Source organism: Mercenaria mercenaria, chromosome 12 (genome assembly GCF_021730395.1).
Source record: "Mercenaria mercenaria strain notata chromosome 12, MADL_Memer_1, whole genome shotgun sequence".
Classification (NCBI taxonomy): domain Eukaryota; kingdom Metazoa; phylum Mollusca; class Bivalvia; order Venerida; family Veneridae; genus Mercenaria; species Mercenaria mercenaria.
Genome location: NC_069372.1, coordinates 169,831 through 191,706, shown reverse-complemented (window position 1 = coordinate 191,706; position 21,876 = coordinate 169,831). Strand labels below are relative to the sequence as shown.

Genomic DNA, 21,876 nt, shown 5'->3' with positions numbered 1-21,876 from the left:
GAGCGACCTAGGGCCATCTTGGCTGGGGGCAGTAAGCCTCTTTTAGGAGATGCTTAAGTTGTAAATAGAAATATCTTTAATGGTTTCTTCTCATGAACCATTTAATGGATTTTATCAAACTTGGTCTGTTGCATCAATTTAGGTTCCTTTCCCAAATTTGACCATATGGTGACATTTAGCCCCTTTAAGGAGCTGCTAGAGATAAAAATAGAAATAGCTTTAAAGAACTTACCATGAACCACAGGATGGATCTTCATCAAACATGTTCTGTAGCATCATTGTAAGGATCTTCTCAGTTTTTAGCTCACCTGAGCCAAAGGCTCATGGTGAGCTTTTGTGTGTGTCGTGTGTCGTCCGTCGTGTGTCAGTCAACATTTTCTAAAAAAAATTTCTTCTTGAAAACTACTGGGCAGAATTGCACCAAACTTCACAGGAATGATCCTTGGGTGGCCCCCTTTCAAAATTATTCAAAGAATTGAATTCCATGCAGAACTCTGGTTGACATGGCAACCAAAATGAAAAACTTTAAAAATCTTCTTGTCAAAAACCACAGGACCTAGGGCTTTGATATCTGGTGTGTAGCATCATCTAGTGGTCCTCTACCAAGATTGTTCAAATTATCCCCCTAGGATCATATATGGCCCCGCCCCGGGGGTCACATGGTTTATATAGACTTATATAGGGAAAAAATTGAAAATCTTCTTGAACAAAACCACATGGCCTAGGGCTTTGATATTTGGTATGTAGCATCATCTTATGGTCCTCTATCAAGATTATTCAAATTATTCCCCTAGGGTCAAATATGGCCCCACCCCGGGGGTCCCAACTTTGACATAGACTTATATTGAAAAAAAAATGTTAAAAATCTTCTTGTCTGAAACCACAAGACTTACGCCTTTGATCAGTCAGGGGAGTAACTGTTTCAAGTTATTGCAGTTTATAACCAGAGGTGTGGAAATCCTAATATTTTTCACTTGTCCACGGACAAATGAGACTTAAAAATCTACTTGTCTGCAGTCAAAACTTACTTTGCCCGGATTTTCAATGAAACCAATGATAATTCTTTATTTTGCACAATAATCTACAGGTAGTAATCAGCAATCGTAGTAAAATGTAATACTGTAACTGTTTAAAAATTAAGCTTACAACACTTTTGCTTGTGTTCGTCCACGAGGCAGTCGAACATTTAACAGAAATGCCTAGAAGACTGCCAATCATACCATGCGAAGCCATATTAGGACACATGAAACTTTCTGACTCGTACTAGCGGAAGAAATTGCAACAACGAATTTGTCCAAAACTTTGTGAATCACTGATAATTGTTTACGGTCCCGGTTTCTATTCACCAAGATACCATGTGCAGAATCACGCGAGACCGTGACAGGGAACCAATCAGAATGCAGAAAAATAGATGCTAAATTAAGACGCAGTATGATTTTCCCAAAACTGCAGAAATTGAGAGGCCCTCAGCGGATGAAACATCAATTTCGTATGTTAAATTCATTTATAGACTTCATAAACTTGAAGCAATGTTCAGCGTTTCTAAATTATTCTTTCCTTTCCTCATGTCAAACCAGAAAATTTGTGGAATGCAAAAACTCACTTGTCTGCAGTCAAAAAGTCCTGTGTCGGACAGTTACAGTTACACCCCTGACTGTTGATACTTGGTTTGTAGCATTGTCTTATGGTTCTCAACCAAAATTGTTCAAATTGTACCCCTGGGGTGAAAAGATCCCCTGCCCTGGGGGTCCCAAGGATTATATAGACTTATGTAGGAAAAAAACCTTTAAAAATCTTCTTGTCTAAAACCACACAACCTAGGCTTTTGATATTTGGTATGATGCATTGCCTAGTAGTCCTCTACCAAAATTGTTCAAATTATGCCCCTGGGGTTAAAAGAGGCCCCGCCCCGGGGTCATTTAGTTATTATATGAGTTATATAGGAAAAAATACTTAAATAATTATCTGATCCTATTTCCAAGACTGTTTGATTATAATTACCTGATGATTCCAAGTAATATGATGTCACTTGACTGTGACCTTGACCTGCTGACCTACTTTCTTGTTTTCGTGCCCCCCCCCACCCCACCCCCACATGAGTGGCGGGGGCATACAGATTTGGTCTTGTCCGTGCATCTGTGTGTCCGTCCGTCCGAAGTTCGTGACGTGCCTAGCTCAAAAAGTACTTGATATAAATTGATGAAACCTTGCATGAGTCTTTATCATGATATGAACTTGCGCACCTCCTATTTTTCGTCTGGCACCGCCCCCTATTTTCAGAGTTAAGGCCCCTGAAATAGTCAAAAATGCACATTTTCACCTTGTGATGCACCTAGCTCAAAAAGTATTTTTTGGCTGCTCCTCCCCCTATTTTTAAAGTTATGGTCCCTGAAATAGTAAAAAAATGCACATTTTCACCTAGTTATGTGCCTAGCTCAAAAAGTATTTGATGTAAATTCATGAAACCTTGCTTGAGTCTTTATCATGATGTGTCCTTGCACACTTGGCATTCTTCCTGAGAATCTTGGCATTTATTACAGAGTTATGGCCCTTGAAATAGCCAAAATAGTGGATTTTTTGTTTGTGATGCTCATAGCTCAAGAAAATATATGGCCTAGAATAATGAATCCTTTTCTTAAAATGCTATACTCTATTAAGACTGTAAACATTTTAATTATTTCCCCTTATTTGTGACAAATGTACTAGTGGGGGGCACACCCTGTGTCCTGCAGACACATTCTAGTTTAATTCACCTGAGCAGTTTTTGTGATCCTTGATGTCCGGCATCCGTCTGTCTGTCTGTCTGTCTGTCAACATTTAGCTTCTGTATGTGATAGAGGCTGTATTTTTCAACTGATCTTCATGAAATTTGGTCAGAATGTTAACCTTGATGAAATCTAGGCTGAGTTTGAAAATGGGTCATCTGGGTTCAAAAACTAGGTCACTAGGTCAAATCAAAGAAAAACCTTGTGTAGGCGATAGAGGCTGTATTTTTAGCTCACCTGTCACATAGTGACAAGGTGAGCTTTTGTGAACACACTTCGTCCGTCGTCAGTCCATGCGTGCCTGCGTCCGTCCGTCCCTGCGTCAACAATTTCGTGTCTGCACGATAGTGGTTTCATTTATGAATTTATTTTAACCAAACTTGCACACAACTTGTATCACCATAAGATCTCGGTTCCTTTCTTGAACTGGCCAGATCCCATTATGGGTTCCAGAGTTATGGCCCTTGAAAGGGCCAAAATTAGCTATTTTGACCTTGTCTGCACAATAGCAGCTTCATTTATGATTTGAATTTAATCAAACTTACACAAAACTTGTGTCACCATAAGATCTTGGTTCCTTTCTTGAACCAGCCAGATCCCATTATGGGTTCCAGAGTTATGGCCCCTGAAAGGGCCAAAATTAGCTATTTTGACCTTGTCTGCACAATAGCAGCTTCATTTATGATTTGATTTTAACCAAACTTGCACACAACTTGTATCACCATAAGATCTTGGTTCCTTTCTTGAACTGGCCAGATTCCTTTATGGGTTCCAGAGTTATGGCCCCTGAAAGGACCAGAATTAGCTATTTTGACCTTGTCTGCACAATAGCAGCTTCATTTATGATTTGAATTTAATCAAACTTGCACAAAACTTGTGTCACCATAAGATCTTGATTCCTTAGTTGAACCGGCCAGATCCCTTAATGGGTTCCAGAGTTACTGCCCCTGGAAGGGCCAAAATTAGCTATTTTGACCTTGTCTGCACAATAGCAGCTTCATTTATGATTCAATTTTAACCAAACTTGCACACAACTTGTATCACCACAAGATCTTGGTTCCTGTCTTGAACTGGCCAGATTTCCTCATGGGTTCTAGAGTTATGGCCCCTTAAAGGTCCAAAATTGGCTATTTTGGCTTTTGCAGCCATATAGAGACTTCATTTATGGTTTTATTAGCTCACCTGTCACATAGTGACAAGGTGAGCTTTTGTGATCACCCTTCGTCCGTCGTCCGTCGTCCGTCCGTCCGTCAACAATTTCGTGTCTGCACGATAGTGGTTTCATTACTGATTTTATTTTAACCAAACTTGCACACAACTTGTATCACCATAAGATCTCGGTTCCTTTCTTGAACTGGCCAGATCCCATTATGGGTTCCGGAGTTATGGCCCCTGAAAGGGCCAAAAATAGCTATTTTGACCTTGTCTGCACAATAGCAGCTTCATTTATGATTTGATTTTAACCAAACTTGCACAAAACTTGTGTCACCATAAGATCTTGGTTCCTTTCTTGAACTAGCCAGATTCCTTTATGGGTTTCAGAGTTATGGCCCCTGAAAGGGCCAGAATTAGCTATTTTGACCTTGTCTGCACAATAGCAGCTTCATTTATGATTTTATTTTAACCAAACTTGCACACAACTTGTATCACCATAAGATCTTGGTTCCTTTCTTGAACTGGCGAGATTCCATTATGGGTTCCAGAGTTATGGCCCCTGAAAGGGCCAGAATTAGCTATTTTGACCTTGTCTTCACAATAGCAGCTTCATTTATGATTTGAATTTAATGAAACTTGCACAAAACTTGTGTCACCATAAGATCTTGGTTCCTTTCTTGAAACGGCCAAATCCCATAATGGGGTCCAGAGTTATGGCCCCTGAAAGGGCCAAAATCAGCTATTTCGACCTTGTCTGTACAATAGCAGCTTCATTTATGATTTGATTTTAACCAAACTTGCACACAACTTGTATCACCACAAGATCTTGGTTCCTTTCTTGAACTGGCCAGATTCCATCTTGGGTTCAAGAGTTATGGCCCCTTAAAGGTCCAAAATCGGCTATTTTGGCTTTTGCAGCCATATAGAGACTTCATTTATGGTTTTATTCGATACAAACTTCCAAAATATCTTCAACAACAATAAATCTTGGATTCCATGACAAATCAGATCCAATCATAGGTTCCAGAGTTATTTTATATCTGATTACCTCCCCTGATTGTAATCAAACTGGATTTATATCAGTTAGTACTTATAGGACTTATTTGAAATTTCATTATTGTCATTAGTTGGACTGAGCAAATCAGGGTAGATAACTATGGACTGATTTTATATCAAATTACCTCCCTTTATTTCAAATTAAAATGGGTATATCTCCGTACCTAATGAAGATACTTATCTGAAATTTCATTTATGTCAACAAATTTATTTGGCAGATCCTTCTTTTGTTCACTTACAATAAATTTTTTTTTAATTACTTCCCTTTTACGTTACTATAAATAGCTTATTTTAGTAACTTTTTTATTATTGGCCGTAGGGAAAAACCAAGACCACTTTTCTGTGGTACAATATGGATGGTACCTCCAATTTTTAGGTGTACTTTGACATATCTGTACCTTGTAAGAATTTTTTTTTTCTTTTCGGTTAAATTTCTTCACTTTGTTGTTACTGTCCTTTGGACTTAGATATTTTTTCTGAGGACCTTCTTGTCCTCAAGTGCAATGATAACAGGTGAGCGATATAGGGCCATCATGGCCCTCTTGTTTGATACAAACTTCCAAAATAACTTCAACAACAAAAATTCTTGGATTCCATGACAAATCAGATCCAAGCGTAGGTTCAGAGTTATTTTGTATCTGATTACCTCCCCTGATTGTAATCAAAATGGATTTATATCAGTAAGTACTTATAGGACTATTTGAAATTTCATTATTGTCATTAGTTGGACTGACCCAATCAGGGTAGATAACTATGGACTGATTTTATGTCAAATTACCTCCCTTTATTTCAAATTAAAATGGGTATATCTCCGTAACTAATTTTTTGTTCACTTACAATATTTTTTTTTTTTTAATTACTTCCCTTTTACGTTACTATAAATAGCTTATTTTTAGTAACTTTTTTTATTATTGGCGGTAGGGAAAAACCGAGACCACTTTTCTGTGGTACAACATGGATGGTACCTCCAATTTTAAGGTGTATTTTGACATATCTGTACCTTGTAAGATTTTTTTTTTCTTTTTGGTTAAATTTCTTCCCTTTGTTGTTACTGTCCTTTGTACTTAGATATTTTTTCTGAGTACCTTCTTGTCCTCAAGTGCAATGATAACAGGTGAGCGATATAGGGCCATCATGGCCCTCTTGTTCAATTTATCTTCATGAATTTTGGTCAGAATAATTACCTTGATGAAATCTAGGCCGAGTTAGAAAATGGGTCATCTGGGGTCAAAAACTAGGACACTGGGTCAAATCAAAGAAACACCTTGTGTATGCGATAGAGGCTGTATTTTGCTTTACTGATTGCCCTGTGTCCGTTGTCCGTCAGTCGTCAGTCGTCCGTCCGTCATCCGTCGTCGTCAACAATTTGACTGTTAACACTCTAGAGGTCACAATTTTAGCCCAATCTTAATGAAACTTTGTCAGAATGTTACTCTCAATAAAATCTTGGATGAGTTCGATATTGGGTCATCTGGGGTCAAAAACTAGGTCACCAGGTCAAATCAAAGGAAAAGCTTGTTAACACTCTAGAGGTCACAATTTTGGCCCAATCTTAATGAAACTTGATCAGAATGTTACCCTCAATAAAATTTTGGACGAGTACAATATTGGGTCATCTGGGATCAAAAACTAGGTCACCAGGTCAAATCAAAGGAAAAGCTTTTTAACACTGTAGAGGCCACATTTATGACTGTATCTTCATGAAACTTGGTCAGAATGTTAACCTTGATGATCTTTAGGTCATATTTGAATCTGGGACATGTAGGGTCAAAAACTAGGTCACCAGGTCAAATCAAAGGAACAGCTAGTTAACACTCTAGAGGTCACATTTATGACCGTATCTTAATAAAACTTCGTCAGAATGTTAATCTTGATAATCTTTAGGTCAAGATCATTAGTCCTCCACCTCTGATCATTCATGTGGGGAAGTTGGCAGTTACTTGCGGAGAACAGGTTTGTACTGGTACAGAATCCAGGAAAACTGGTTAGGTTAACTGCCCGCCGTTACATGACTGAAATACTGTTGAAAAACGGCATTAAACCCAAAACAAACAAACAAACAAATTAGGTCAAGATCAAATCTGGGTCAGTTGAGGTCAAAAACTAGTTCACTTGGTCAGATCAAAGGAAAAGCTTGTTAACACTCTAGAGGCAACATTTATGATTTTATTTTCATGAAACTTAGTCAGAATGTTAATCTTGATGATCTTTAGGTCAAGTTCGAATCTGGGTCTTGTGGGGTCAAAAACTAGGTCACCGGGTCAAATCAAAGGAAAAGTTAATTAGCACATTAGAGGCCATATTTATGACTTTATGTTAATGAAACTTGGTCAGAATGTTAATCTTGATGATCTTTAGACCGTCTTTAAATCTGGGTCATGTAGGGTCAAAAACTAGGTCACCAGGTCAAATCAAAGGAAAAGCTAGTTAACACTGTGTAAGCCACATTTATGACCGTATCTTAATGAAACTTGTTCAGAATGTTAATGTTGATGATCTATAGGTCAAGTTTAAATCTGGGTCAGGTGGGGTCAAAAACTAGGTCACCAGGTCAAATCAAAGGAAAAGCTTGTTAACACTCTAGAGGCTGTATTTATGACTGTATCTTCATGAAACTTGGTCAGAATGTTAACCTTGATAACCTTTAGGTCAAGTTCGAATCTGGGTCATGTGGGGTCAACAACTAGGTCACCAGGTCAAATCAAAGGAAAAGCTAGTTAACACCCTAGAGGCCACATTTATGACCATATCTTAATGAAACTTAGTCAGAATGTTAATCTTGATGATCTTTAGGTCAGGTGAGCGATACAGGGCCTTCATGGCCCTCTTGTTTTTGTGCCCCCACCCAACCCCATGAGTGGTGGGGGCATATAGATTTGGTCTTGTCCGTGCATCCGTGCGTCCGTGACGCGCCTAGCTCGAAAAGTATTTGATCTAAATTGATGAAACCTTGCATGAGTCTTTATCATGATATGAACTTGCGCACCTCCTATTTTTCTTCTGGCTCCACCCCCTATTTTCAGAGTTATGGCCCCTGAAATAGTCAAAAATGCACATTTTGACCTTGTGACACGCCTAGCTCAAAAAGTATTTGATATGGATTCATGAAACCTTGCATGAGTCTTAATCATGACATGAACTTGCGCACCTCCTATTTTTCATTAGGGTCTGCCCCCAATTTTCAGAGTTATGGCCCCTGAAATAGTCAAAAATACACATTTTCACCTTGTGACACGCCCAGCTCAAAAAGTATTTGATATAGATTCATGAAACCTTGCATGAGTCTTAATCATGATATGAACTTGCGCACCTCCTAATTTTCATCTGGCTCCACCCCCTATTTTCAGAGTTATGGCCCCTGAAATAGTCAAAAATACACATTTTCACCTTGTGACACGCCCAGCTCAAAAAGTATTTGATATAGATTCATGAAACCTTGCATGAGTCTTAATCATGATATGAACTTGCGCACCTCCTATTTTTCATTAGGGTCTGCCCCCAATTTTCAGAGTTATGGCGCCTGAAGTAGTCAAAAATGCACATTTTCAACTTCTGACATGCCTAGCTCAAAAAGTATTTGATATAGATTCATGAAACCTTGCATGAGTCTTAATCATGATATGAACTTGTGCACCTCCTATTTTTCATTTGGGTCTGCCCCCTATTTTTAGAGTTATGGCCCCTGAAATAGTGAAAAATGTACATTTTCACCTTGTGACACACCTAGCTCAAAAAGTATTTAATATAAATGGTTGAAAACTCGCATAAGTCTTAATCATGATATTAACTTGCACACCTCTAATTTTTTGGCTGGCTCCACCCCTTATTTTTAAAGTTATGGCCCCTGAAATAGTAAAAAAATGCACTTTTTCACCTAATTATATACCTAGCTCAAAAAGTATTTGATGTAAATTCAGGAAACCTTGCTGGAGTCTATATCGTGATGTGACCTTGCACACTTGGCATTCTTCTTGAGAATCTTAGTTCTTATTACAGAGTTATGGCCCTTGAAATAGCCAAAATAGTGGATTTTTTGTTTGTGATGCTCATAGCTCAAAAAGTATAGCGCCTAGAATAATGAATCCTTTTCATAAAATGTTTGTTGAGGCTATACCCCATTAAGACTGCATACATTTGAATTATTGCCACTTATTTGTGACAAATGTACCAGTGGTGGGCACACCCTGTGTCCTACAGACACATTCTAGTTTCAGTAGATCTTCTTGAAATTTGGTCAAAATGATAGCCTTGATGAAATTAAGGTCTTGTTTCAATATGGGTCATCTTGGGTCAAAAAGTAGTTCACTAGGACAAATCAAAGAAAATCGTTTTGTATGCGATAGAGGCTGCATTTCTCAATTGAGATTGATGACATTTTGTCAGAATGATTGCCTTGATCAAATCTAGGTCAGGTTCGAATGTAGGTCATCTTAGCACAAAAACTAGGTCACTAGGTCAAATAGAAGAAAATACTTGTTAACACTTAAGGGACCACATTTTTGGTCCCCCGCCGTTACATGACTGAAATACTGTTGAAAAACGGCGTTAAACCCAAAACAAAACATTTTTGGTCCAATCTTAATGAAAATTTGTCAGAATATATGTTTCCACGAAATCACTAGGTCAGACATGTTTAAACTGTTATGGTGTGTTTCTCAGGTGAGCGACCTAGGGCCATCTTGGCCCTCTTGTTAAGGTACAGCCTTTAAATTTGGATGACATACACAGTTTTGCACACAGATCATAAAACTGAACTTCATTGATCATGAATATGACCTACTGACTTTGTTAATATTTTAGCATCAGTTTGACATTTGAAATATGGAGCTCATATTACTCAGGTGAGCGATCCAGGGTAATCATGACCCTCTTGTATTTAAATGAGGACACTTGGCTCCTTTTAGGGGTCACTAGAACTTCTAATAGAAAAGCCTTTTAATGTTTTCGTCTCATCACTTGTGGGATGGATCTTATCCAGCTTAGTCTGTAGTTGGTTCCTTATAGGGTACAATAGAGCTAAAAATAGAAGAAAAAAACTTATCATGAAGTTTGTTGTAATGTTTACACATTTTTGGGCAACATCAAAAATCTTTGAAAGATTTTATTTTAATGAACTGCTTAAAGAATGTTCACCAAATTTTGGTCAGGTGCAAAGTCATATGATCAAGGCCCTCTTCAGGTGACTGACTTTGGCACATTATGGCCTCTTGTTTGGTTTTGGCAAAAAATTGTTCTTTTGTGAGCATATGAAGTTATGCTTTTGAAGGTAAAAATGAAAGGTTATTAGTTTGTTGGGATTATATTTTGTGGATTGATGTATCTGTAAATAGTCCCCATGAACATGAATGATTTCACAGTACTAATTTACTCCTGACAGATCATCATTGGGGGCATGATGTGTTTTACTGTAATACTTACATATTGTGAAACTGCATTTATATTTGAAATTTAAAATAGCTAAATTAAATTGATTCTAAATTTGATGTTGAAAAACACTTAAGATTCTTGCATGGTGAACCAAAGTTTTTAGCTCACCTGAGCACGAGGTGCTCAAGGTGAGCTTTTGTGATTGCCCTGTGTCCGTCGTCCGTCGGTGTCCGTCACCGTCCGTAGTCGTCAACAATTTGACTGTTAACACTCTAGAGGTCAAAATTTTAGCCTAATCTTAATGAAACTTGGTCAGAATGTTACCCTCAATAAAATCTTGGACGAGTTCGATATTGGATCATCTAGTGTCAAAAACTAGGTCACCAGGTCAAATCAAAGGAAAAGCTTACAAGTTAACACTCTAGAGGTCACAATTTTGGCACACTCGTAATGAAACTTGGTCAGAATGTTACCGTCAATAAAATCTTGGACAAGTTAGAGATTGGGTCATCTGGGGTTAGAAACTAGGTCACAAGGTCAAATCAAAGGAAAAGCTTGTTAACACTCTAGAGGTCACAATTTTGACCCAATCTTAATGAAACTTGGTCAGAATGGAACCCTAAATAAAATCTTGGACAAATTCGATATTGGGTCATCTGGGGTCAAAAACTAGGTCACCCGGTCAAATCAAAGGAAAAGCTTGTTAACACTCTAGAGGTCACAATTTTGGCCTAATCTTAATGAAACTTGGTCAGAGTGTTACCGTTAATAAAATCTTGGACAAGTTCGATATTGGGTCATCTGGGGTCAAAAACTAGATCACCGGGTCAAATCGAAGGAAAAGCTTGTTAACACTCTAGAGGTCAAAATTTTGACCCAATCTTAATGAAACTTGGTCAGAATATTACACTCAATACTGTCTTGGACAAGTTTGATATTGGATCATCTGGGTTTAGAAACTAGGTCACCAGGTCAAATCAAAGGAAAAGCTTTTTCACACTCTTGAGGTCAATATTTTGGCCCAATCTTAATTAAACTTAGTCAGAATGTTACCCTCAATAAAATCTTGGATGAGTACGATATTGGGTCATCTGGGGTCAAAAACTAGGTCACCAGGTCAAATCAGAGGAAAAGCATGTTTACACTTCAGAGGCCATATTGATGACTCTGTCTTCATGAAACTTGGTCAGAATGTTAATTATAATGATCTCAATGTCCAGTTTGAATCTGGGTCATGTGGGGTCAAAAACTAGGTCACCAGGTCAAATCAAAGGAAAAGCTAGTTAACACTCTAGAGGCCACATTTATGACCATGTCTTAATGAAACTTGGTCAGAATGTTAATCTTGATGATCTATAGGTCAAGTTCAAATCTGGTTCAGTTGGGGTCAAAAACTAGGTCACCGGGTCAAATCAAAGGAAAAGCTTGTTAACACTCTAGAGGCCATATTTATGACTGTATCTTCATGAAACTTTGTCAGAATGTTAATCTTGATTATCTTTATGTCAGATTCAAATCTGGGTCATGTTGGGTCAAAAACTAGGTCACTGGGTCAAATCAAAGGAAAAGCATGTTAAAACCCTAGAGGCGGTATTTATGACCATATCTTAATGAAATTATCTTGATGATCTTTAGGTCAGTAGGTCAGGTGAGCGATACAGGGCCTTCATGGCTCTCTTGTTATTAGTTTTGTTACTTTTATCTTTTCAGAAACAGTCAAACGTTATGGCTCGGAGGAAAGGTAAAACTCATTCTTAATAATAAGATTTCTAAAATATAGGCATACTTCATGCACAAGAAATGAATAGGTGGCTTCCAAATTTCAAATCATAAATTATGATCTTTAGCTCACCAGAGCACAAAGTGCTCAGGGTGAGCTATTGTGATCGCTCACCGCCCGGCGTCCGTCCGTCCGTCCGTCGTCCGTCCGTCCGTCCGTCCGTCCACACTTTCCTTTAAACAACATCTCCTCCTAAACCAACAGGCCAATTTTGATGAAACTTCACTGGGATGTTCCTTGGATGGTCTTCTCTAAAAATTATTCAAAGAATTGAATTCCATGCAGAACTCTGGTTGCCATGGCAACCGAAAGGAAAAACTTTAAAAATCTTCTTCTCAAAAACCAGAAGCCCTAGAGCTTAGATATTTGGTGTGAAGCATTGCCTAGTGGACCTCTACCAATTTTGTTCAAATCATGACCCCGGGGTCAAAATTGACCCGGCCCCAGGGGTCACTTGATTTTACATAGAAAAATCTTTAAAAATCTTCTTCTCGAAAACCAGAAGCCCTAGACCTTAGATATTTGACATGTAGCATTGCCTAATGGACCTCTACTAAAGTTGTTCAAATCATGACCCCGGGGTCAAAATTGACCCCGCCCCAGGGGTCACTTGATTTTACATAGGAAAATCTTCAAAAAATTTCTAAAAATAAAGCAGAAGGCCTAGGTCTTAGATATTTCACATGTAGCATTGCCTAGTTGACCTCTACAAAATTTATTCAAATCAGACCCCCGGGGTCAAAATTGACCCCGTCCCAGGGGTCACTTGATTTTACATAGGAAAACCTTAAAAAATCTTCTTCTCAAAAAGCAGAAGCCCTAGAGCTTAGATATTTGACATGTAGCATTGCCTAGTGGACCTCTACTAAAGTTGTTCAAATCATGACCCCCAGGGTCAAAATTGACCCCGCCCTAGGGGTCGCTTGATTTTACATATGAAAATCTTCAAAAATTTTCTTAAAATAAAGCAGAAGGCCTAGAGCTTAGATATTTCACGTGTAGCATTGCATAGTGGACTTCTACAACATTTGTTCAAATCATGACCCCAGGGTCAGAATTGACCCCGCCCCAGGGGTCACTTGATTTTACATAGGAAAATCTTCAAAAAATTTCTAAAAATAAACCAGAAGGCCTAGGTCTTAGATATTTGACATGTAGTATTGCCTAGTAGACCTCTACAAAATTTCTTCAAATCATGACCCCGGGGTCAAATTGGCCCCGCCCCATGGGGTTACTTGATTGTACATAGAAAAATCTTCAATATTTTCTAAAAATAAACCAGAAGGCCTAGAGCTTAGATATTCGACATGTAGCATTGCTTAGTGGACCTCTACAAAATTTGTTCAAATCTTGACCCCCTCAGGGTCAAATTGACCCTGCCCCAGGGGTTACTTTATTGTACATAGGGAAATCTTCATAAATTTGCTTAAAATAAACTAGAAGGCCTAGATCTTAGATATTCGATATGTAACATTGCCTAGTCGACTTCTACAAACTTTGTTCAAATCATGACCCCCGGGGTAAAATTGGCCCCTCCCCAGTGGTTACATGATTGTACATCGGAAAATTTTCCAAAAAATTTCTAAAAATCATCAGTTTGACATTTGAAACATATTACTCTGGTGAGCGATCCAGGGTCATCATGACCCTCTTGTTATTAATGGAGTTTCAAGATATTTATGATGATACTATTTTAGCTGGACAGTTCGAAATATGTGTAAAACTATCCTACTTGACCTGGCATTGGCCTCGGTGTCTGCGTGGTCATCCCTTTGCGTCCTCACCTTGGTTAAAGTTTTGATGCATATTTCTTTTTAGCTCACCTGTCACAAAGTGACAAGGTGAGCTTTTGTGATCGCGCGGTGTCCGTCGTCCGTCCGTGCGTGCATCCGTCCTTCCGTAAACTTTTGCTTGTGACCACTTTAGAGGTCACATTTTTTCATGGGATCTTTATGAAAGTTGGTCAGAATGTTCATCTTGATGATATCTAGGTCAAGTTCGAAACTGGGTCACGTGCCTTCAAAAACTAGGTCAGTAGGTCTAAAAATAAAAAAACCTTGTGACCTCTCTAGAGGCCATATATTTCAAAAGATCTTCATGAAAATTGGTCAGAATGTTCACCTTGATGATATCTAGGTCAAGTTCGAAACTGGGTCACGTGCCGTCAAAAACTAGGTCAGTAGGTCTTAAAATAGAAAAACCTTGTGACCTCTCTAGAGGCCATATATTTCACAAGATCTTCATGAAAATTGGTTAGAACGTTTGCCTTGATAATATCTAGTTCAAGTTCGAAATTGGGTCACGTGCCCTCAGAAACTAGGTCAGTAGGTCAAATAATAGAAAAACCTTGTGACCTCTCTAAAGGCCATATTTTTCATGGGATCTGTATGAAAGTTGGTCTGAATGTTCATCTTGATGATATCTAGGTCAAATTCGAAACTGGGTCACGTGCGATCAAAAACTAGGTCAGTAGGTCTAAAAATAGAAAAACCTTGTGACCTCGCTAGAGGCCATATATTTCACGAGATCTTAATGAAAATTGGTCAGAATGTTCACCTTGATGATATCTAGGTCAAGTTCAAAAGTGGGTCACGTGCCGTCAAAAACTAGGTCAATAGGTCAAATAATAGAAAAACCTTGTGACCTCTCTAGAGGCCATATTTTTCATGGGATCTGTATGAAAGTTGGTCTGAATGTTCATCTTGATGATATCTAGGTCAAGTTCGAAAGTGGGTCACGTGCCTTCAAAAACTAGGTCAGTAGATCAAATAATAGAAAAACCTTGTGACCTCTCTAAAGGCCATATTTTTCATGGGATCTGTATGAAAATTGGTCTGAATGTTCATCTTGATGATATCTAGGTCAAGTTCGAAACAGGGTCATGTGCGGTCCAAAACTAGGTCAGTAGGTCTAAAAATAGAAAAACCTTGTGACCTCTCTAGAGGCCATACTTGTGAATGGATCTCCATAAAAATTGGTCAGAATGTTCACCTTGATGATATCTAGGTCAAGTTTGAAACTGGGTCACGTGCCTTAAAAAACTAGGTCAGTAGGTCAAATAATAAAAAAACCTTGTGACCTCTCTAGAGGCCATACTTTTCATGGGATCTGTATGAAAGTTGGTCTGAATGTTCATCTTGATGATATCTAGGTCAAGTTTGAAACCGGGTCAACTGCGGTCAAAAACACTAGGTCAGTAGGTCTAAAATTATTAAAATCTTTTGACCTCTCTAGAGGCCATATTTTTCAATGGATCTTCATGAAAATTGATCTGAATGTTTACCTTGATGATATCTAGGTCAGTTTCGAAACTGGGTCACGTGCGGTCAAAAACTAGGCCAGTAGGTATAAAAATAGAAAAACCTTGTGACCTCTCTAGAGGCCATATTTTTCATGAGATCTTCATGAAAATTAGTGAGACTGTTCACCTTGATGATATCTAGGTAAAGTTCAAAACAGGGTCACATACCTTCGAAAACTAGGTCAATAGGTCAAATAATAGAAAAACCTTGTGACCTCTCTAGAGACCATATTTTTCAATGGATCCAAAACTTAGTCACCCGGTGAAATTAAAGGAAATCTATGTTAACACTCTAAAGGCCACAGTTGTGACCCAGTCTTTATGAAACTTGGTCAGAATGGTTGTCTTAATGACCTCTAGCCAAGGTTAGAATCTGGGTCATGTTGGGTAAAAAACTAGGTGACCCGGTCAAATCAAATGAAAAAAATATAAACTTGAGGTCACAGTTAGATCTAATTTGAAACTGGGTTAAGTGGGGGTCAAAAACTAAGTCATAGGCCAGATCAAAAGAAAATCTCGTTGACACTCTAGAGTCGAAAGTTTAAGTTTGAAGCTAATGAGAATTGGTCAGAATATTTATCTTGATGACCTCTAGAATTACTTTGAATTTGGGTCATGTGGGGTCAAAAACAACTTCATCCGGTCAAATCAAAGGAAAATTTTGTTAACACTCTAGAGGCTACAGTTGAGACCTAATATTTATGAAACTTGGTCAGAAGTTTTGTATAGTTGATCTCTAGGTCAGATTTTGAAACTGAATCATCTGGGTTTCAAAAACAAGGTCAGTATCAAAGGAAAATCTTGTTAACATTCTAGAGGCCACAGTTGTGACGCAATTTAAATGAAACTTGATAAAAATGTTGTTTTTTTGTTGTTGTTGTTTTTTTATAATGTCTATGTCAAGTTTGAAACTAAATTATGCGAGGCCAACAAACTAGGTCAGTAGGCCATATCAAAGGAATATCTTCTTAACACTCTAGAGACCACATTTTAAGTTTGAAATTCATGGAATTGGTCAGAATGTTTGTCTTGATGACTTCCAGACAAGGTTAGAATCTGGGTCATGTTGGGTAAAAATCAAGGTGACCCGGTCAAATCAAATGAAAAATGTGTAAACTAGAGGTCACAGTTATGACCCAATCTTTATGAAACTTGGTCAGAATTTTTGTCTTGATGGACTTTAGATCTAATTTGAAACTAAGTGTGTTTTTAACAACTAGGTCATAGGCCAGATCAAAAGAAAATCTTGTTGACACTCTAGAGTCTAAAGTTTAAGTTTGAAACTCATGAGAATATGTCAGAATATTTGTCATGATGACTTCTGAGATATCAAGTTAAAATCTGGGTCATGTGGGATCTAAAACTAGGTCAACCGATCAAATTAAAGGAAATCTATGTTAACACTGTAGAGGCCACGGTTATGACCCAATCTTTATGAAACTTGGTCAGAATGGTTGTCTTGATGATTTCTAGGTCAGGATTTTAACTTGGTTTTGTGGGTTCAAAAACTAGGTCAGTAGGCCAGATCAACTCTGGTGCGGATATAGGGCCATGGGGTCCTCTTGTTTAAAATATTGCCATAAAACTTGGACCACTCGACACTTATTTCAAAGACTTCTACTACATATATTCAGTGAATAGTTTACCTCTGTGACAGTTTCGGTACTCCATTGGAGAACCAATGCAAAGTCGGCACAAGCACTCGAAAAATTGCTTTTGATAATCAAGCACTGATAGCTGATTGGGTCAAATCGAGGCAGTGAAAATCTGATTGGGATGTATCAAAGCACTGAACGTCTGATTGGGTTGTATCAAAGCACCGAAAGTCTGTAAGGGCTTTATCAAAGCACTGAAAGTCTGTATGGGTTGTATCAAAGCACTGAAAGTCTGATTGGGAATTAAAATTTATAGGGAGTAGGGTTTACAATCGAACATTTCTCATCCGATCTTATACTACTATTCAGATGATTAGGAAAACAGGTTCGGACTGGAATAAACTATCATTTCTATATTTAGTACCCAATTGAAAGAAATAGAAATGACAAGCGTTACTAAAACAAGCGTTAAAAGTATATAACAGCGATTTCATCAGACAATATCATTCTGACTTCAGAATTCTGTCTTTAACATGAAATATTTCGAGACAATAGAGAATTCCTTCACCAATGAAGACGAATTGATAAATTTTGACGTTACTTGGTCAATAGAAATTCCATGTGGGTAAGGTTTCGTATGTTGAAACACCATCTCTTATGAAGTCTCTGATATTTGTAATGATAGTGAATAATTTCCAGTGTCGTCGTCGCTCCTATGCTCCTATGATTATTACGTTGATGTCTCGGCATAACGTCACGTCTAGAGAACCACTCTTGACAAACAGGACACTGCTTCATTTAAAAAAAAACAGGGACAAAATGTCTCTCTGTAACATAAAGACACTGTTCATCTTCTTACAAGTTTTTAGACATTCTTACGCTTTTGACAAAAAGACATCGGAGGCGGGGGCGGCGGCGCTGGCGGCGGGGGAGGCGACGCTGGTGACGGCGGAGGCGGCACTGGCGGCGACATAATAAATAATTGTCAAATATACACGCAACTGAGATATCAAATATTGAACTTTTCTGATGTCATTAAGTTTGAGCAACACGCTTACAAACGGATGAAAAGTAAGACTTCGTAGCTATATTCTGCCAAAAAAATGGTATATCAACACGAACATTTTAATCATTTAAAATTGTATTTTACACTCTTAGAATAAGAACAGTAAGCGCTTAAATACTGTTGTTTTCGCTATATATGTTTCATACCTGTATCAGTGTAGTTCTGGGAGGAGGTAATGATGTTTAAAAAAAAAACACGTTAAATGATTCATGGTGGAAAATGTTCCCCCATGTGGAAATTTAGTTAATACGAAAATAAACGATTGTCGGCCATTAGATAAAGGTGAAATGTTGTATTTTACGCATGTGTAATTTTGGTCAAAATATAAAGAAAACAAATACTACATCCAGTTTAGTATTTTTATTGGCAACATATACCAAAACGTATTTTATGAGGTAATTAAAAGGTATAACAATACAGTAGAGTACAAATTAGGCGTTACTCTGATGTCTTCTACATATTTTTCTAGAATATCGATTAAATGTTCCGTAGCTTCATGAAATTCCCGTCTAAATTGGTAGGGTCTAAACCACTCGTCTAACAAAGTCGCAGTCATATATACAAATAGAGCATATTTATTTTCGTAGGTTCGTCGTGTTACTAGTAAAGCTTTTATTATTTTTTGAACAAATCCGGACATGTAGTTGTTGAACTAAATGCTCCAAACCGACCAATTCGCCGTGTTGTTGTTCCATAGCCGCCCAGTGTGGTACTATATCCATATCCGGTTTGTTTATTTTGACCATTTATAATGTTCATTTAAGGAATAGTCTGTTCTTTCCCACGCACTTTACTTTACGTGACATCGAAACATTCGCACACGACCGCTTTCACACTGTAAAACGGCCCCGCATTTGCCAACTCATATTTATCGGGAAGCATTTGTTTCTGATAAGTTTCAAACAGCTTAAGTCGATTTTCGTAATATTCCATATTTTGGTTAAGACATGTGCAGCCGATGGCGTTCATTTTGTTAATAATTACTGTCTTAATGATATAACAAACTTCATTTATATATATTCGTCTTGATTTCTGTTTGGTGATTAATTTCTAGAATGACGTTTTCAATCTATTTGTAGAAAAAATGTCATCGTTATTTATAGAACTATTGTCTTTGCACTAAGAAAAGCATACGTTTCAATCGGAATTCAATTATTGCCGTAAGGTACGATTACTTATTAACTATAATGTAGAGACTTACCCTAAGCCCTCTTTACACAAGGGAACAATCTGTTTATATAGTGAAATTGTTTAGTGAACACCGTTTTTTAATCCTAATCCTGTCCATGTTATATCAGTGCAAAGGAAAAGATACCTATCTATGTTAAATGCTATGCATGATAAGACAATCATGCACTGAACAGTCCTGAAATTGATTTCTTTGATTTTCTCATATGTATAGATATTTTTCCCATACTTTGACGCATATGTATTGGTAGAAGAGGTTGTTTTCTTTCCAGCAGTGGCCTTTTCAGTATATTTTACCATGTGAAATTCTGTGGGTTTTGACTTTTTCAAAATAATCGTCTGTTTGTTGACAAATTTCACCACAGAAAAGTCACATTTTCCCCAGGGCATTAACTTATTTGATCCTTACATAATTTTCTATTCAGATTGTTAATCCTTAGGGCAATTATGCATAATTAAGCAAGTTTTTTCCCTGCGTAGAGGTAAAAAGTGTATAGTTTGGATGGGGATCTAGGTCAATAGCCACCTAAGCCTACAGTAAAGTCAAAGCGGAGTTGTCTCCAGTTTTTCAAAATATTTTACCTGGGATCATTTTTTCAGCTCAAATAACTCTTTTTCCGAAAATAATATCTGAAATATTTTTTCAGTCTGTATACTTTGATGCAGTTAGCTATACATATATCTAAAACAGATAGTTCCTACTTGAAGTTTGTATTTTTAGTTACAGTGCCTATATAATGTTAATATTTTCGTCGGTCTTTTCATTAAAATCATTGTCACTGCGCATATAATTCTTCATGTAAGGAAGCCATCCAGCTGGCTTACGGAAGGTCGGTGGTTCTACCCAGGTGCCCGCTCGTGATGAAATAATGCACGGAGGGGCACCTGGGGTCTTCCTCCGCCATTAAAGCTTGAAAGTCGCCATATGACCTATCATGTGTCGGTGCGACGTTAATTCCAAAAAAAAAAAAGAAAAAGAAAAAAAAAATCACTACTAATCCGGTCAAGCTATAATGATACTATTTTCATCGTACACTCTGGTCTGTTTACTATTGGATCTGTTTGTAGATTCAATGCCGAGAGTACTTGTAACCGTTTCTGTAAAACATTCTTTTTTTTTGTTTTTACAGCAGACAAATACGAATCTGGAAAAGTGTGGGGAAAGAACGAAATACCAACTCATCAACCAATAGTGCAGAAATTCGGTGTTGGAACAGGGTTAACCTATGGAGAAATTCACTTCGATAATGCAGTTGTTAAAGAGATTGAATTCCACAGTGAAATGGAAATAGATAGCAATAAGTTAACGACAACTTTATATAAGCAATATCATATCAAATCAAACGACGTGAATGTTCGATTCAGTGACTTAGGAGATTCAGGGGCTCTGGTATTTATGAAAGATCACTTTGATCAGGAAGGTGATTTAAGATGTATAGGTATGTTAGAAGGCGTCTGGAACGACAACACGTGTGTTGTAACACCTATAACTGCTATTCTGGAAGAACTGAAGGTAACCCAGCTGAAGTCGTTCATACCAATCGTCACTTGGAAAAAAATTGATGAACGTCTCAGGGAAATGGAGGAACGACTAATGAGGGCAATTACAAGAGGAAATACGAATGAACAGAGCCCTTCTCAGTGAAGTTGTACTGTCCCAGTACTAAATCCAATCTGAAGGCACATATGTTTCTCAAAGAGAAACTGCTTACAGTTTATCTTTCTAGTAACCGTACGAAAACTGTTGTTAAGAACGTTTTGTAGAAGGTTCAGTTTACTGAATGACCATTTACACAAATGTTTATGTTGTACATATTATAGTCTATGTAATGCCGAAGCATGATATCTCGAACGTGCAAAGGGCCTTGTTTTTTGAACTACCAAACTTTAACTTATAACCTATTTGGATTTTAATCAAATCTTTACTGTGCGAAGGATACATCGTCTGCCCTCACCTCAAACTCTTAAATTTGAATTAAGGTTATAATGAATTTAAAGTCTGATATACCGCTTGTTAAAATTGTTACACTGTCGAGTGAATAAATCTAACACTGTAATAATTAGATTTCTGTTGAAGTATCATTGAAAACTATAAAATAAAAAAATAAAAAATTCTATAACAAATTTAATCATGTAATTTATATCTTCATTTTTAGTAGACAATACACTTTCAAATGATACCAAAATTGTATGGGCGTAACAGGTATCAATATTTGATGTATTTTGATAGCACTGTTATTATAGAACTTGCTTATTTGTGGACTATGACATGTCAAACGTTGCTGAATTATATAATTTATTTTATTATTGTTGTATGTCTGTTATTGTTATTTAAATATAGAATAACAATAATAGTTTTTTACCATAAGAATGTCGAACATACAATAAGAATAACGACATATAGAATAACAATGGTAAGACTAAGAATATGAATGACACGACATTGAATAACAATATCAGAGATACAATAACAATGACGAAATATAGAATAACAATAATGACTTTTACCATAAAATATCGAACATACAATAAGAATAACGAGATATACAATAACAATAGCAAAATTTAGAATATGACACGACATTGAATAACAATAACAAACA

The 21,876-nt window shown here is 37.4% G+C and overlaps 1 protein-coding gene across 1 annotated transcript in view; it reads left to right on the top strand.

Annotated features, from left to right (window-relative positions):
- Window positions 1-20,918, top strand: part of LOC128545989 (uncharacterized) — a 56,475-nt gene extending 35,557 nt beyond the window's left edge. The window contains exons 6-8 of the mRNA XM_053518894.1: window positions 12,054-12,084; window positions 18,241-18,257; window positions 20,404-20,918. Coding sequence (XP_053374869.1) covers window positions 12,054-12,084; window positions 18,241-18,257; window positions 20,404-20,918 — 563 coding nt within the window. The remainder of the gene's footprint in view (window positions 1-12,053; window positions 12,085-18,240; window positions 18,258-20,403) is intronic.
- Window positions 20,919-21,876: the final 958 nt, after the last annotated feature.